The 18,002-nt window shown below is 41.6% G+C and overlaps 1 protein-coding gene across 1 annotated transcript; it reads right to left on the bottom strand.

The window, feature by feature from the left end:
• Positions 1–92: 92 nt before the first annotated feature.
• Positions 93–16,085, bottom strand: frrs1a (ferric-chelate reductase 1a). Its single transcript, XM_046322109.1, has 16 exons — positions 15,912–16,085; positions 14,735–14,933; positions 14,255–14,394; positions 14,014–14,108; positions 13,719–13,866; positions 11,544–11,726; positions 11,355–11,453; positions 10,402–10,549; positions 9,042–9,155; positions 8,694–8,809; positions 8,524–8,610; positions 6,884–6,981; positions 6,475–6,533; positions 5,635–5,778; positions 2,240–2,319; positions 93–1,850 (listed from the first exon to the last, which is right to left on the bottom strand). Exons 1-16 carry the CDS (start codon positions 15,918–15,920, stop codon positions 1,758–1,760), a joined length of 1,812 nt encoding a protein of 603 aa, XP_046178065.1. The 5' UTR covers positions 15,921–16,085; the 3' UTR covers positions 93–1,757.
• Positions 16,086–18,002: the final 1,917 nt, after the last annotated feature.

Genomic DNA, 18,002 nt, shown 5'->3' with positions numbered 1-18,002 from the left:
GTCCTCCTGTTACCTAGAAATGCATGTGCCTGTCAGCGTGTATTGATGGGGAAGCTAGCTGTAAATCCCACAAAATGTACAGCCACAGGAAGGAAATTACATTGGAAATGTATTTATTTAACAATATTATACTACAGGATCATTTCTGTTTCGGAAACATAACAATTCAACAAAGTGAATGTAATTCATTAACATTGTGGATTCTCCCTTACATATATTCAGCAACACGTCGCAGATGTAAAATGTAATGTAATAAACATGAACTCATGGGACAAGGCTGTGTCGAGATATTGAAATGCATTATACACTCAGTGGACAGTTTAGGTACACCCATCTAGTACAGAGTCAGACCCCCCTTTGCATCCAGAAAGCCCGAATTCTACAAGGTGTCAAACGTTCCACAGGGATGTTGGTCCAGGCTGACATGAAGGCATCAGAGTTAATGTAGATTGGATGGCGGTACACTCATGCTGCGAACAGCCCGTGCCATCTCATCCCAAAGCTGCTCTATTGAGTTTGGTCAGGAACAATGTTCAGATACGCTGTGGCAATTGTTGCTCAATTGGTATCAAGGGACCTAACACATGGCAGGAAAACATTCCCCACACCAGCCTGTACCGATGACACCTAGGCAGGATGGGTCCATGGACTCTGCTACTTATGCCAAATCCTGTCTGCCATTAGCATGACACAACAGGAACCGGGTTTCTTCAGACCAGGCAATATTCCTTTCCACTCGTCAATTGTCCAGTGTTGGTGATCACGGCCCAATGAAGAGTTGTTAATAGCTGAAAGGAGCGGCGGTCTGCTGCAATAGCACATACAGGACAGGATAGCCGAGTTTTGCGTTCCGAGATTCCATTCTGCTCACCACTGTTGTACTGCGCCATCGTTTGTGGCCCACCTGTTAGCTTGCACAATTCTTGCCATTCTCTTTAGACCTTACATCAACAAGCTGTTTCCGCCTACAGGACTGCCACTGACTGGATGTTTGTCGCCCCCATCGCGGCAAACCCTAGGCACGTGTGTGTGTGTGTGTGTGTGTGTGTGTGTGTGTGTGTGAGAACAGCCCAGGAGGACAGCCATTCCTGAGATACTGGTACCAGTGCGCCTGGCACTGACAATCATACCACGCTCAAAATCACTTAGGTCACTCGTTTCGCCAATTCGAATGTTCAGTCGAACAGTAACTGAATGCCTCGATGCCACAGGAGGTTGGTGGGACCTTAATTGGGGAGGACAGGTTTGTGGTAATGCTGGAGGCATTAGTGGAACGGTATCAAATACATCAAACATGGCTTCCATGCATTTGATACCATTCCAGTCGCTCGGTTCAGGCCATTATTACGAGCTGTCCTCCCCTCAGCAGCCTCCTGTGCTCGATGCCCGTCTGCTTGCTTTACAGTATATACACTAAGCCACGGCCACGTGACTGTCTGAAGGAGCGAGCTATTTTTGTGATCGGGACGGTATACCTAATAAACTGGCTACTGAGTGTACAACTGCATTTCCTGAGAAGTTGGGATAAGAACATTAGTGCAAAATCAATAGTGCAGAAATACTTTTGATGTGCGTGTGAAATGGATAATCTATCCAGTATTTTTTTATATATATAGATCATTACATTCATAGCTTTAGATCTGGTTCAGTTCTTTGATCTGCCTGTGGCCGGTATCTGAATAAGAATCAGGATCCTCCACCTTTCTTCCAGACAGTGAATTGTCATGTACCATGGAATGGCCCTTCTCACAGATTCATCACAATCCACTGATGGTGTGAATGAAGCTGATCAGGAACCCACTATTCCCAATAACAAAGGCAAGAAGGGCAACAATTTTGAACCATGCATCCTGGGGGGGGGGGGGGGGGGGGGGGAGAAAAAAAAACATTAAATTGTCAAAAGTGCACAATATTATAGACAAATACAAACTGGCGTTTTTCACCAATCTGTCATGACAGCCTTAATATCAAATGAGTAGCTAAACCAGCAGTTGATTTGGTTCTGGGTGCCAAGACTTGACCAGCAGTTGCTAGTAAATCCCATACATTTACTCCTGAACAATCAAATAGCATCTACAGGGTCTAATCAGACAAAGTTGACTTCATAAAAACATGTCCAAGAAAAGAGTTCATCTTAAAACTACATCTGGTTTCAAAGTTTAATTGTTACTGTTCTATACACTTCAAATTACTTAAAAGCTTCAGAGATAAACCCTTAAATCTGTGCTTATGGCCTTACCCAAGTGCTGTCCTCTGAGTCGTCAGCAAGAATCCGTTGCTGATCTGTGTCACTCGCTTTGGAAACAAAGTCACAAAATCCTAAAAACGGAAAAAATGATTTACCTTGAAGGAATATAGCATATGGGCTATTTACACATACATTGCAGTCAGAAAGTATTCAGACTCCTTGACTTTCCACATGTTATATTACAACCTTATAAAATAGTTCTCCCCCTCAAATCTACACAACCCCATAATGGACACGGCAAATACACGTTTATACATTCCAAATGTATACAGTATAAAAAAAACTGAAACATAATTACAGTACATATGTTCTCAGACCCTTTACTCAATACTTTGTTGAAGCACCTTTGGCAGCGATTACAGTCTCAAGTCTTCTTGGGTATGACACATGCTTTCTGGAAAACTTGAAGTCCAAGATGGACAAAGGGGGTGTTGTTGGGGCTGTGTTTCTGGACCTAAGGTAGGCTTTTGATACTGTTAACCAAGAGATTCTCATCACAAAACTCATCCAACTTCCCCCGAAAGCCTAGAATCTTGTTAATCCCAACTGCGGTCAGATTTAAAAAGGTTTTACTGCAATTATCTGAGAACAAAGCACCATAAAAATAAACTATTTCAACCAGCACAGGTGTAACAAAACAAAAAAATAATCACAAATTACAATGAAATAAATAATTTACCTTTAACAAGCTTCCTGTCTGCAATCAGAATGCTCATTGTTACACAATGGTCTTTGATGAAATCCATTTTTATAGCCTAACACGAAAAATTTTGTGAACAGCTTGTCGTGAATTCTGTCTCATTCCATTTGATGACACATTCGATGTAAATACACACTAAAAGTGACTTTATCCAGTCATGTTTGGCTTCATTGCAATCAAACTGGTTTGTAACAACCAAACGTGATGGTCATTTCACGGGACGTATTGACTGAAAGAAACCGATTTGAAGACAAGTAATGACATCATTGTGCACCAATGATATGACCACTGTTTCGTTGATTGACTAATTTAACCCAGTGACCACTGATAGTCTTGAAATCTAGCTGGGTCGATAGCCAATGAGCCGAGGTAAACAGCAATATGTAATGTTTGTGTTGGAAGACCAACCCATGTAGTAAACTCCAGCATAAAGAGGGTCATTCGCCATTGAATAGTCATACCAGAAGGAGCCACGCATGTTACGCACAGCATTATTTTGGTAAAGCGCATCTTCAGCTGTTTATACAGTATATCAAATCAGTATGGAGACTAAATCAGGGAAAGCTACATACAGATTTACACAATTTTAGAAGAAAAATTGATCAGGAAAGTGAGACAGATTGTTGGAGGATGATTCATTTAGCGATTCCCAAATGGAGGAATATTTTTTTGAACCGAGAGGACATCGTTTTGGACTGATAAGTTCTCATGATAAAATGCAGTTTGAAATATTATTATATATTAATTGTGATTTAATTTTAGTAGCAATATATAAAAATGTAATGAAATGTGTAAAGTACACTTTAGCGGGACACCTGTCGACAACATCCGGTGAAATTGGAGGCAGCGCAAATCAAATAAATAACCGTAATATTAAACATACAAGTATCTTATATCATTTAAAAGCTGAACTTCTTGTTCATCTAACTGATTTACAAAAGGCTTTACAGAGAAAGCATACCATGCAATTGTCCGAGGACGGCGCCCCACATCAACATGTTTCTCAACCAGCACAGGCGTCACAAAAAGCGATTAAATAAATCCCCTACTTTTGAAAATCTTCCTGTTTGCAATCCCAAGAGTCCCAGCTACAACATGGTCATTTTGTTAGCTAAAATCCTTCTTTATATCCCAAAAGGTCCATTTAGCTGGGACCAGCGATTTCAGTAATCCACTCGTTCAACATGGAGTCCAAAAAGCTACTGCTAAAATTTATCCAAACAAGTCAAATGACATTATTTAATCCTCAGGTACCCTAAAATGTAAATAAACTATAATATTTTATACAAAAAGTAATATGTTCAATAGGAAAGTAAAATGAGTAGTTGGCCGAAAGACTGATATTGTTCCGATGCTCTTTTTACTAAAACTCAATTCTTGCTCATTTTAAGAAACAAGCCTGAAACCTTGAACAAAGACTGTTGACATCTAGTGGAAGCCATAGGAATTGCACACTGGGAGCTGGAATTACATAGGAACAATAGCTTTCCATAAGAGCCTGTGGCCTCAAATTCTGGTTGTTTTTTCACCTGCCATATCAATTCGGTTAGTCTCAGACATTATTTTAACAGTTGTAGAAACATGTGTTTCCTATATGAATATCCTGGCTTCTGGACCTGAGTAACAGGAAGTTCGCTTTAAGAATGTCAGTCAGGCAGAAATTCAGGAAACTAGACCCTATCCCCTTTGCAAACGCCAAGCGGGTTGTCATGTGCCTTTTACTGGAGGAGTGAGTTCTGTCTGGCACTTTAACATAAAGGCTTGATTGGTGGAGTGCTGCAGAGATGGGAGAACCTTCCAGAAGGACAACCATCTCCACAGAGGAAATCTGAAGTTCTGTCAGAGTGACGATTGGGTTCTTGTTCACCTCCCTGACCAAGGCCCTTCTCCCCAGATTGCTCAGTTTGGCTGGGCTGCCAGCGCTAGGAAAAGTCTTGGTGGTTCCAAACGTCTTCCATTTAAGAAGGAGGCCACTGTGTTCTTGGGGACCTTCAATGCTGCAGAAATTGTTTGGTACCCTTCCCCTGATCTGTGCCTTGACACAATCCTCTTGGAGCTCTACAGACAATTCCTTCAACCTCATGGCTTGGTTTTTGCTCTGACATTGTCAACTGTGGGACCTTTATAGACAGGTGTGCGCCTTTCCAAATCATGTCCAATCAATTGAATATACACAGTTGGTCTCCAATCAAGTTGTAGAAACATCAAGGATGATCAATGGAAACAGGATGCACCGGAGCGCAATTTCAAGTCTCATAGCAAAGGGTCTCTAGACTTCCCTTTTTTTATATATACATTTTCAAACTTTTTTTAAAAACCATTTTTGCTTTGTCATTATGGGGTATTGCGTGTAGATTGAGGGGGGGGGACAATGGAATACATTTTAGAATAAGGCTGTAACATAACAAAATATGGAAAAAGTCAAGGGGTCTGAATACTTTCCGAATGCATTGTATAACCGGTTATGAAGGTTGAAATAAATGTGAGGATGTGCATCGTCTTAACTAGATACACACTAATCATGTGTGAATAACAGCTCATTTCAAGAATTCAAAAAGTTGGCATATAGCAAGAAAGGAAGTTATGCATTTGCGCATCAAAGTTGGATGAAAGATTCAACTTGTCACCTATAATTAGAAAACTTCTCACTGATGTCACAACTAATGGAGATCAACCGATTCCTTACGTGTTTTAATGTAGCCTTTTTTATGGAGCCCAAGAAGCACCCTCAAGAGCACGACCCATGCCAGGAACCCAGCCAGAACCACCAGGCGCCAGGAGTGAGGCAGGAGCACAGATTGCTGGCCCATCCCCAAAAACATGGCCGCCACTGCATTACAACAGGAAGAGTGCATCACATGAGGAAGAGTGTATCACATGATAAAGGATAAGGGTTTTCCCTGACCATGTGACCGGACCAGGAAAAACTCAGGGCCCAATGCTGCATTCACATGCTCGTCGGAAGTGGGAAACCTCCCAATGAGGAAGTTGTAAGTCCAATATGATTGTGTTCAAGTGCTTTAGAAGTCGGAACAATTAGCTAAAAAGTTAACTAGAAAAGATAGCTAACGTTGCTAATGATACAGTAAGCTAGTGTGACAATACTGTCAAACTATCTTAATTATCCACATGGATAAGCTTGTGAAACTGATTGGTTGTCATGTTTTGGTTGAAAAGGTGAGATGTCAGTGGTGAAACGAAACTCAGCCACTCAGGTAAAAACTAATCTTCACATGACTTGGAGGGTTGTTCAAGTAAAACGTTATATTTCTGTTGACTCCGACATTCCGTGAATGTACCACTAGTTATAGATAGGACCCTGAGCTTTTCCTGGTAAAGTCACATGGTCAGGAAAAATTCCTGGCCCAAAACAGGATTTACTCAATGGGAAGTGATCCTCAGCTAGCTATTCAGTAACAGTGACATTCAATAAGACAAAATTAGGACTTTGTATGTGTTAGGTTATTTAGCGTGACTATCAAATATGTACTAAAAGAACAGAAGAATTTCCAGAAGGTTGACTAACCAGCCATAATCTCAGCAACAGTGCCAGCTCCCCAATGCAGCCAATTAAACACCCACCTCCTGCACAGAAAGAACATCTCAGTGGTAGGAATACAGGCTAATAATAGAATAACACTTATTATATCACAGCCATGGAATGGATAGAGAAAACAGGGGCACCAGAGTCAATATACAATCCAGCCATTACTTGTATGGGTAATGGTAGCACTTAATTTGTTTTTAACCTATAACAAATGATTTTGATCATGGCAATGTACATATTTCCATTCAATATCACCAAATGTGTGTATTATAAACCGTTTAGCATGAGGTCTACGTAATAATGTTTACGAGCAGTTTAGCAAAGCATTTCCAGCATTAGAATCTTCCATTGCAGTATGGAGTACAGTTTGTAGTCAATTGGGCTTTACCTGGAGGAGTCAGGGGGAGGTCTGAGAGTGGCCATGATAGGCTGAAGGAGAGCCAGGGCTAGTACAGTACATCCCAGGTAGGGATGGGCCCCGGCATGCTGGAGACAGACACCAGAAAGACAAAATGGCTCTGTATTAAACACTAAAGCCCTCAATGCAAGCAAACTACCTAAATTGATCTAATACACACCCACTGGACTCTACCCACACATACATACTTACACCCCAGCACACAGTCATATGTCCTTACACACATGCACTGATGCCACACATTGTCTGGCCTGTTGCCTAGTCATTTTAGTCCTACCCATCTGTACATGGCTACCTCAGTTCTCGTACACTTTCACAGCGACTCAGTACTGGTACTCCCTGTATAGAGCCATGTTAATTTTTTAACTCGTTAGTCACCGTTTATTCCTTGTGTCTAGGGGTTGCACATTTTGGGGAATATTCAGAGGTGGAAACATATGCAAATTAATACAATTTAAAATGTAGATGTTCTTTTCATTGGATACATCTACCATATATGGAGACAGAAACAAACCTTTTACCTTATGATAAGTAGACAACTGCAAATGATTAAATCCTTCCAATAGAAATAACAATTGTTAGGAATTGAACTTTAATTAATTAAATGAGTTGACTCTTCATGAGATGATTTCACTGAACAGAAGAAAGGGATTGAGACTCCTCCCCTCCAGGAGACTGTCAAACATGACACCAACACCACCCCAACAGGTGTTGCTGTGCAGCTTCAGTGTGGTGCTCTTATTCTTCTCACTTTGCTTGGTGAGGTAGATTGCTGCTATAACTTGATGACCCTTCACATACCTAACCATTTCCTTGGCTCTCTTGTAGAGTGTATCCATTGTTTTTAGTGCCATGGTGTCATTGAGGAGCAGATTCAACACATGAGCAGCACATCAAAATGTGTGTGATGTGAGGGTAGGACTCCTCCACTTTAGACCAAGCAGCCTTCATGGTCGCAGCATTGTCAGTCACCAGAGCAAATACCTTCTTGGTCCAAGGTCATTGAGGAATGCCTTCAGCTCATCTACAATGTAGAGACCGGTGTGTCGGTTGTCCCTTGTCTGTGCTCTTGTAGAATACTGGCTGAGATGGAGTTAATTATTCCTTGCCCACGAACATTCAACCACCCATCAGAGATTATTGCAATACAGTCTGCTTTCTTGATGATTTGCTTTCCTTCACTTGAACCATGCATCCAACAAATGATTAGATACGTCGCTCTGGATAAGAGCGTCTGCTAAATGACTTAAATGTAAATGTAAAGCATGTCTGGTTGGAGGGGTGTATGCTGGGCAAAGAATATTCAGAAATCTCTTCCAATACACATTGCCTGTGAGCAGCAGAGGTGAAGCAGTTGCATTCACAGCTCGAGCAAGACATGCATCAGGACTTCTGACTACGTTCCTCCATCGAGTCAATACATTTTTATTTTTTAAAGATTTGGTTGAATCAGTCCATGACCGTTACATAGTCAGGCACTCAAAAGATCCTCATCAAACAACAAGATGCAATGCCCTCTGCTGGCTAAACAAGGTTAAGGCAGTGTATAACATCGCAGGTGTGAGGCAGAATAAGAGGGATTTGGTGTGTGCTAACGCTTACTAGCTTACCTTGCTCCAACCTCCTCTGTAGATGAAGGGAAGAGTGAAGGCCACACAGGTAAGCAGCACTGTTAATATCATCAACCCTCGATGCACCTGGACAAACACAGGACACGTTGATGCTTATCACCTTCAAGCAGTGACATATGTACAGACAACCTTCAGTTTCTTTCACATACCTGGAACCAAATTCTCTGACCAAACAGTGTTCTCTCTGGCCAATCAGGCTTGAAGTAGCTGGCTACGAAAGTACCCGTGCTTCCAGCCAACATCCAGGCAATTAACATCAGAACGCCTGATATTACAAAAGAGATAGCAGGTATTACAGATGGGGAATCAGACCAACACTTTTAGAGGAGCCATAAGCATTCATAAATCAAGTTGTAAAATGCTGCATGTATCAAATTGTGGACACGTCTGACATGACATATTGACTTGGTATTGCGCATAGAGCTAAATGTTGGTTTTATGTAGTTACAGAATTCTACATTTGTTTGCCTATCATTTTCAGTCTCCAGTCCACTCACTGTGAAATTTCATGAGAAGTGGTGATCGAGAGCCATTGAGAATCTCTGCTGGGCCGTTGATGACCGACTGCTGTGAGGATATGAGGGGCTGGCGGTCATGCCTGTGCACCTCGCCTCAAAACAATGGTTTGAGAGAGAGAGACAAGTTAGCAGCAAGTCATTTACAGTAGCTACAGGCTTCTCATATAGGTAGTGTGTCACCATGAGTGACAGAGGTCAGTGAAGGTGACATCCCACTGGGAACACTAAGGTTGAATCAATATGGTTTCCATGTCATTTCAATGAAATTAAGTTAAACCAACGTGGAATTGACATCTGTGCTCAGTGGGATATAACGGGGGAGACTCCATCTATAGAAATATTGCCTGCAATTAAAAGGCTGCACGCTATTGTGTGACAGCATCATTTGAAGTAATTTCAGAGCCAGCGTTAAACTAGTTGCCTCTCGACCCTCAAACTTATCTATAGTGTCACTTATCATAAACAGGTCATTAAGGTGAAAAGTATTTCCTTTTTCTTCACAATGCACCTAAAATGATTAAGGTGTGTATATACACACAGAATTGATTTGACATTTACTGTCATGGTAGTCAGTTGCGGAAGCGTGGGTGTCATTAAAAATGTGAAATATTTGTTATGGGACTTTGCCGAGTGCAATAACATCAGCCAACCTCATAAACCACAAGATCCTTGACCTGAGTCAACAGAAAACACTGACATGACATTTTTGTGAGCTAGGCGATAACTAGAGTAGTCAGTGAGCTTAGATCCTAAAGAACCGGATCTGAAGTTGCATTTATATTTTATGATGTAGTGTAAAAGATATGTAGATGTATGCAAAAGACAATCTGCTAATGGATGTAATAAAGGAAACAATTTGCAATACAGCCCTTCCTTGTACAGTAATTTGAGAGCTATTAAGATGTGTGGAAGACCTTTCCAGTACCCCAACACACTACTACAATAAAAACTATCAAAATGTAAAGTTTTTAAATTTATTTTTAACTTAAGTACTTTGTGTCAGCATCCAGCAGTGATCAGCTGGTGGTTGCATAGTAAAGGTGTCACTAGCTCAAATTCTAATTGAGCTGGCACCAGTTGTGAAAATGGGCTGTGCTGGCCCAGGTTTCCGCCGAACCAGCGCGAATTTGAGAATTCCATTTGAACAGCTCGAATTTGGCCCTAATTTTAAGTGCCAATGGAAACAGGGCTTAAGAGGTTTACAATAAAACTATCACAGGTCTATACCTGTATGCTCAAATCTGATCAATATGATTTTTGCATTCTGCCCTTTGTTGTTGGTAACCATATTGGACAGGTACAAAACCATACCATGATTGTATATCATATTGCAACTCACCGTTTTCAGCTTCACCGTATGCCATGAACAGGTAGTACTGTGCGTCCAGGCTAAACCGGGTCGGGTCCTGTGGGACAAGAACTTGTCGACGAAACTGACACTGAATGACTCCATCCGCCAATCTCCAGGCCACATCTGTAAGAACATTCTATAGGAAAAGGAAATAATGGCATGTCTATAGCTATCTGGCAATTCCTTAACTTTGAGTCCCATGGGGGAAAAGCTTGACGAGAATAGCTTGCTGAACTTGTGTTGGTTGCATTTCTTATGCTAATAAACTACTCAAAAGAGGGACGCAACATCTTGTTTGCTGAATGTTAACAGCAGCCAATAGAAGTCACCGGTAGTTTGAAAGAAGAGCGAACGCACGATGGCGGTAAGCTATAGCAGTCATCTATTCAAACCCATAACCATTCAATCTTCGTGAAGAGAAGTGAACGCCTTCTGCATCAAACTCGTCCTATATCATTCAAGGAGGTCATTAGAATATTGAAGAGAAGGACATCAAAAGGTATGTCACTAAACTATTGACAGCAAGTAAGGAACGAAGCAACAATAGAGAAAGAGGGTAGGATAATATCAAGGGAATGTTTATGAAAAGTATATATATGCATCAGCCTACTAAACATACAAATAGGCCCCATTATATTTCCTATAGGTATTGGACATTCATTTGGTCTTTTTTGGGTTGGTCTCATGAAATGTTTTTAATGTAGGGTTCAATGTATGGCTCAGGTAGAGTCAGGCTTGAAAGTTCAATCAAAGCGCTAATCAAATCCAGACATAGGCCTATTTATAATGCTTTTGAATGGCGCTTCCGGTTTTGGCGGGAAATACCGTGTTACCTGGGACAAAAGGGATTTATTCTCTGGATGGAACATTTGTAAAATATTGAACCCTAGCAGGTGGGTCTATAGAAGAGACAATTCAAGTCATATACTGTGGGGTTTCACCTCAGAGGCCTCCTGTGGGTAGGACCTTCCTTTGACATAAGCTGCACTCACATCCACCAAGCTGTCATCCCTCACACATAGGTACATGTCATCATCCCCCTATCAACAGAATAAGGAAGGAAAAGCATACTGTTACAGCCAAATGCTACAGTACCTCATCTAGCAAGTTATCAACCAATGCCAATTTACCATCCATGTGTCATGGGAGAGGGCGAAGGCAATGTAGCCATCTGAGGGCCCACTGAGCTCAAACACCACAGTCTGACCCTTGGGGGCAAACGACAGGAAGAAGCACGATGGATCTTTTTCCGGGTCACATCCCACTGGGTCCAACAGGCAGGACTTCTGTTGTCCACAGCCCACTGAGCTGAACTGAGACAGGAGGGGGATTCAAGAAAGGAGACAGTGAGAGAAACCGACAGAGCATGAATGGGGGGGGGGGGGTTCTGTACCAAAACATACAGTAATGTACACTGTTTATATTCCATTACACAGTGCTTTCAGAAAGCATTCAGAACCCTTCCTCCACATTTTGTTATGTTACAGCCTTATTGTAAAATGGATTAAATAAACATTTCTCAATCTACACACTACCCCATTTAAACATTTACATAATTTCAGACCCTTTGCCATGAGACTTGAAATAGTGTTCAGGTGCATCCTGTTTCCATTGATCATCCTTGAGACTTTTTGGCCGATACCTGATATTTCTATTGCCCCCCCCCCCCCCCCAAAAAAATTATACCGATAACCGATATTTAAAATTCTGCGACCTTTAAGCATTCTATAGTTACCTACACAGCTGTACAGCACAATATGAATGTCAGTACACAGAATAGGCTGACTGGGGAGGTGATATCACAGTCATGCGATAATATTTGCGTAAACTCTTCAGTTGTGTTCTGTGGGTGTCACAGAGTAGACTGATACACCATTTCATTGCTTCACATTCCAACCTTGTCTAAATATGGCATGATTCCACTAACTGTATCCCACATCACTTTCAAAGAGGTACTTTTAAATTTTGAAGCAAACTGCAACTTCCACTATTGTGCCTAATCCTTATTGTGGCTAGCTTCTCAACAGATAACCCAGTCTGGTCGAGTCTCACTAGCCAGATGAAGCTAGCTTGCTGCTTTAATGTTAGCTTTGGGCAACAGGGTTAAGTAGCTGGCTAGCTATTTATTTTCATGAACTGAAGTTGTTCGCCTATTGAAATTGAACAAGTAGCTACCTAGCTAATACTTACAAGGATTCCTAAATCATTGCTAAGAACAGTGAAAATGACTGCAGTTTCTACTGGTCATTGTTTTCAGGCTGGTTGTATTGGTGCTAACTAGGTACTAATAATGCTTTCCAACCAACACTATTGTAAACACAATTTGTGGCCGGTGTTTGCAGACTCCTGGACAGCTTTGACAGTGCTACTGATCAGTGGTGGCACTTGGCTTGCACGTGCAAATTCCAGATCAATATTGACAGTGCAAACCAAGCCATGAAATCTAAGGAATTAGCCATAGAGCTCCAAGATAGGATTTTGTCAAGGCACAGATCTGAAGGGTACCAAAACATTTGACAGCCCGCTTGGAGTTTGCCAAATGGCACCTAAAGGACTAAGACCATAAGAAACAAGATTCTGGTCTGATGAGAAGCCAAGATTGAACTCTTTGGCCTGAATGCCAAGCATCACATCTGGAGGAAACCTGGCACCACCCCTACGGTGAAGCATGGTGGTGGCAGCATCATGGTGTGGGAATGTTTTTCAGTGTCAGGGACTGGGAGACTAGTCAGGTTAAGGGGAGAAAAAAAAATCAAGGGACGAAAGCAGAGAAATCCTTGATGAAAACCTGCTCCAGAGCGCTCAGAACCCCAGACTGGGGAAAAGGGTCGCCTTCCAACAGGACAATGACCCTAAGCACACAACCAAGACAACGCAGGAGTGGCGTCGGGGACAGGTCTCTGAATGTCCTTGAGTGGCTCAGCCAGAGCCTGGACTTGCGCCTGATCTAAGATCTCTGGAGGGACTTGAAAATAGCTGTGAATAGCCCCATCCAACCTGACAGAGCTGGAGGGGGAAAACTCCCCAAATACAGATGTGCCAAGCTTGTAGCGTCATACCCAAGAAGACTTGAGGCTGTAATCGCTGGTGCTTTAACAAGGACCTGGGTAAAGAGTCTGAACACTTATGTAAAATGTGACATTCAGTTAGTTTAAAAAAAACACATTTTCTAAAATGTCTAAACCTATATCTGCTTTGTCATTATGGGGTACTGCATGTACAGTGATGATGAAAACAATTTAATTAATTTTAGAATAAGGCTGTAACGTAACAAAATGTAGATAGTCTCAAGGGGTATGACTTACTGGTCTGGGCAACACAGAGGGAGTTGTCGTCTTTATGGTAGTGGAAGGTGTGGTGGGTTTAGGTGGGATGGGAGTTACCCCACTCTGAGACACAACAGGACTGGGGATTTTCACCCAGAAAGTCTTGTAATGAGCCACTACGGTCACACTTAATTCAGAAACACAAATGCATTGTTAACTGTACACTCAGGAGATATATATATATTTTTTTTTTGCTGTAGATTGTAAATGACCATAGCATGTTATGGAAATGAATGTGAGAGACAGGGAATGCAGATGGACTCTAAACACTTACAGAAATTTGACAGCGTCGGGTGAGTTTTGGGGAGCTTTCCAGATTACCACTATTTGGGTCTGTCTGGCATCACTTGTGTGACTGACAGCTGAATCCTAAATAGCAACACAAATTTTAAAAACTATAATAAATTTCAAGAAATGTAGAGTATTGAGGCCATGTGTAACCTGAGGTCATTGTAAAGGACTCATTCCGAGTCAAATGAAAATAAGCGCATTTGCATAAAGGTAAGTAGGCCTACCGGAGTGTGGCCACATTGCAACAGTTGTGTGGTTTTACGATTGGTCAGGATGAAGGAGCCGACAGCGTCAGAGTCCGGATTGGATGCATTCCGAGCCTCGAGCAGGAATCCCTCGAAGTATGTTGTTCCAGATATGGTAACTAGGGACATTATATGACAGTGTAGGAGTGTGCTTCTGTTGGACCCAGAACAAGTCAAAGCCAACTGAATAAAATGCTGATAAAAGGGGGCGGATGTCTAGTCCTCTGGTTTATTCACATCCTCTTTTGATCCTAGCATGTTTCTGTTCAGATTATTGTGCACAAGAGCTCTGGGAAAAACAGACTATGTGAAATGTATTGACAAACCTCTACTTCTGTTTGGAAACACCCTGAAAAGCCTGATTACATTGGAGTTAAACAATTTAAGAAGCTTTCTATTCCCATCGTCTGAGAATTATCTGAATATATTAGTTTTGTATTAACAAACTGTTATCATTACCTTGGATGTAATCTCCAGAACTGAATTCAGTGACATTGACAGCCAGAGTGTAGGGAGGGTGGGTGGTATTGGGGGCATGGCCATGTTTTGGCATCATACTCCCACAGGCTTCAGTCACTTTTCCATTGGAGAAGGCGTCAACTGATGTCAAACAAAGAGTCTGAACTAACAGCTGGATGGTCCATAGCCTCCCACCCATCTAAAAAGACAAAATAAAACCCTCTAATACACACCCTTGAAGGCAAGCACATGTTCAATGGCTATATCAATAACCATTATTACCACCTACAAATGTACCACTTGCAGATACTTTTGGTCATGTAGTGTATGTAGACACCTGCTCGTCGAACATCTTATTCCAAAATCATGGGGGTTAATATAGAGTTGGTCCCCCCTTGGCTGCCATTACAGCCTCCGTTCTTCTGTGAAGGCTTGCCACTAGATTTTAGAACATTGCTGTGGGGACTCATGTCCATTCAACAACAGCACTTGTGAGGTCTGGCACTGATGTTGGGAGATTACATCTGGCTCACAGTCGAGGTTCCAATTCATCCCCAAAGGTGTTTCACGGGTTTGAGGTCAGGGCTCTGTGCAAGCCAGTCAAGTTACCCCACACCGCTCTCAACAAAACATTTCTGTATGGACCTCGCTTTGTGCACAGGGGCATTGTCATGCTGAAACAGGAAATGGCCTTCCCCAAACTGTTGCCACAAAGTTGGAAGCACAGAAGCATCTAGAATGTCATCGTGGGCTGTTGCGTTAAGATTTCCCTTCACTGGAACTAAAGGGCCTAGCCCGAAACTTGAAAAACAGCCCCAGACCATTATTACTCCTCCACCAAACCTTACAGTTGGCACTACGCATTGGGGTAGGTACCATTCCTGTCAGCAATGGGTGTGGCTGAAATAGCCAAATCCACTAATTTGAAGGGGTGTCCGTATACTTTTGCATATATAGTGTATTTCTCAGTTAGGCTCTTGAATGTGCCACATGCTAAGATAGTGAAAGTTAACAGACATAGCATTGAGCAAACCAATGAAAAATACTATTCTAGCAGTAAGCTTTAAGTAATCCAAATAAAGCATGTGGTCATTTCAAACCAATGGAAAACAGTATGGGAACTGACGAACTAGGACAAAAGACAGTTTAAAGGACATATCTCGGACCATGTACTCACCTCCAGCATACTTTACTGCTTGCGAAAAAGATAGTATGTGTTTTATTGCCTGAGCAAGGCTTTTTAAAGCTCATGCCCTGGGCGGTTCTTCCTCCAATGTGGGCTTGCCTTGTATGGGAAGAGGCATGGCTTACATAGTGTGAGTACCGGTCTCTTTAACTAACATTCCACTTGCCACTCCTTGTCATTGCCAAAGAGAAGGGCTTTTCTGCAATCTCAACGTTCAAGTTATGCGCTGGATTAGAGCAGAGTTGCTCATTGGTTGTTGGAAATTGTGACGACCCTCCCACTCTGTCTGCCGAATTCTTTCTCTTTGCTCTTGTTTTCCTTAATAGGATGTCGGTGGGTGGAGCCGGGAGGGTCATCAGTGAAATGGGACACACCTGGGCCCGGGTGTGTACCAGGATAAATACACCTCTTCCCAATTCATAGAGGATAACAGCTTCACCACAGCAGATGAATCGGCTACAGATAGTCCAAAACATGACAATAAAAATGGCTTAGAGACTACTAAAATACATCAGCAATCACTACGTTAACAGCATATCTGGACTGACATCAATCAACAATAGAGAGTCAATCATTGGCCAGAAGTTCATCAACAGAGCCACTCACAACCCATCACTGAAGGGAGCCGTGGGACAGACCAAATGGACCACAGATACACATGTCCATAATGCTGAAACTGACCTAGAAGAGAGGAAAGGGGAGAAAGGAGAAGAAAAATATATATATTAAAAAATTAAGGAAAAATAATACTAATTTCAAAAAAGGACTCCTTAGCACCCCCACCCCTCTTCCCCTGCACAGTTGTGAGCTATAATTTTAATGGCGTTTTTATTATTTTTTATTATTATTATTTAAAAACTAAAAATAAATATTTTTTAAAGTAAACACCACAAACTCATGTCTGGAAAAGAAAAAGGTGAAACTAATCTACGCCTGTTCTGATAAAAACCTTAGGGCATCTAGCCTCGGGGGATGCCTTGTTTGACCACACCCTCCTTCCTTGCTCCTGGCCTGCCCTGCCTCTTCCACCAATCCATTTGTTTCTTATGGACAGAAAAGAGCAGGTTCTGAGCTGTCCGATCAGGTCCGTTGTTTTCTGAGCATTGAGGAGACTCTCCATGCAGACACAGATTTTGGTTGTGGCGTTTTTGTGGCTGTTTTTGGTTGTTTGTGGTTGATTGCGTTGGCACCTTTCAACACCCCTCATCATCACATTTATGCACTCAACCACTCACTTACACTACTGATTACTGGCTACACACACACCATTGTTAATTATATTTAGTTTACTTTAGTTAAATAAATATATTTTTGTTATTCCCTACCTCCATGTTGTCTCCTTGTTTGTTACGTGCTTTGAGCCGGTTCGTGACAGAAATAATATTAACATTTGTTGAGCCTCAAATAGAATTAGAATGTATAACAAAGTTTAAAAAACTCATATTTAGATGTTAGCTAGGCCCGTTTTGTGGTTGGAATTATTGTTTGAGAATTTAGGCATGAGCTATCAACTTTTGACAGACTGGCTTCACGGAGTTTCTAAACTCATTACTAAACAACTGTACTATCTTCACTGGTTTCTTCTGGACAAACAAAAAACGTTCCCAAATGTGCATAATTGTGATTGGAGGATAGTGAGGGTGATCAAATCCGGAACTAATCCTCTGTTCTCCTCGAGTTTATTAATGATAGAATGTTCATAACTGAAGATTGGCAGTAAAGCCAGTCTCTTAAGCACATGACGTGGAGTACAGGGAGTGGATTAGCTAAAGCCTTTAATGCATAGAAAGTATTTGCATCATCAATAATCAGATTTAAAACCATGGTTATACCTATGCGATTAAATATTTGGTTGTTGATTGACTAACTGCAGTATAATCATGGTTTTGGATGACCTCATCTGATGCAGTAATGTGATGCCGTACTGTATCAACCAGGTTCTTGGGTAGGGCAGAGTCAATGGAGACCTGAACTAGGTAATGGATATGGAACACAACACATACAGGATTATCACACAAAATATATATTATTGATTAATCTAACAAGGATATATGCTGTCGGGCTTGGATTGCCATTTACCAC

Source organism: Oncorhynchus gorbuscha, linkage group LG22, assembly GCF_021184085.1.
Source record: "Oncorhynchus gorbuscha isolate QuinsamMale2020 ecotype Even-year linkage group LG22, OgorEven_v1.0, whole genome shotgun sequence".
In the NCBI taxonomy this organism is placed as follows: Eukaryota; Metazoa; Chordata; class Actinopteri; order Salmoniformes; family Salmonidae; genus Oncorhynchus; species Oncorhynchus gorbuscha.
Note: the sequence above shows the minus strand (reverse complement) of the source record. Positions and strands in the feature narration are given on the sequence as shown.

What these genes read in the sequence shown, in the direction of transcription:
- frrs1a (XM_046322109.1), bottom strand. An exon ending in TTCTGGAGATTACATCCAAG is followed by an intron (nt 14,395 to 14,734) that starts GTAATGATAACA and finishes TAATGTCCCTAG; the next exon opens with TTACCATATCTGGAACAACA. An exon ending in TCTCCCATGACACATGGATG is followed by an intron (nt 11,454 to 11,543) that starts GTAAATTGGCAT and finishes TTCTGTTGATAG; the next exon opens with GGGGATGATGACATGTACCT.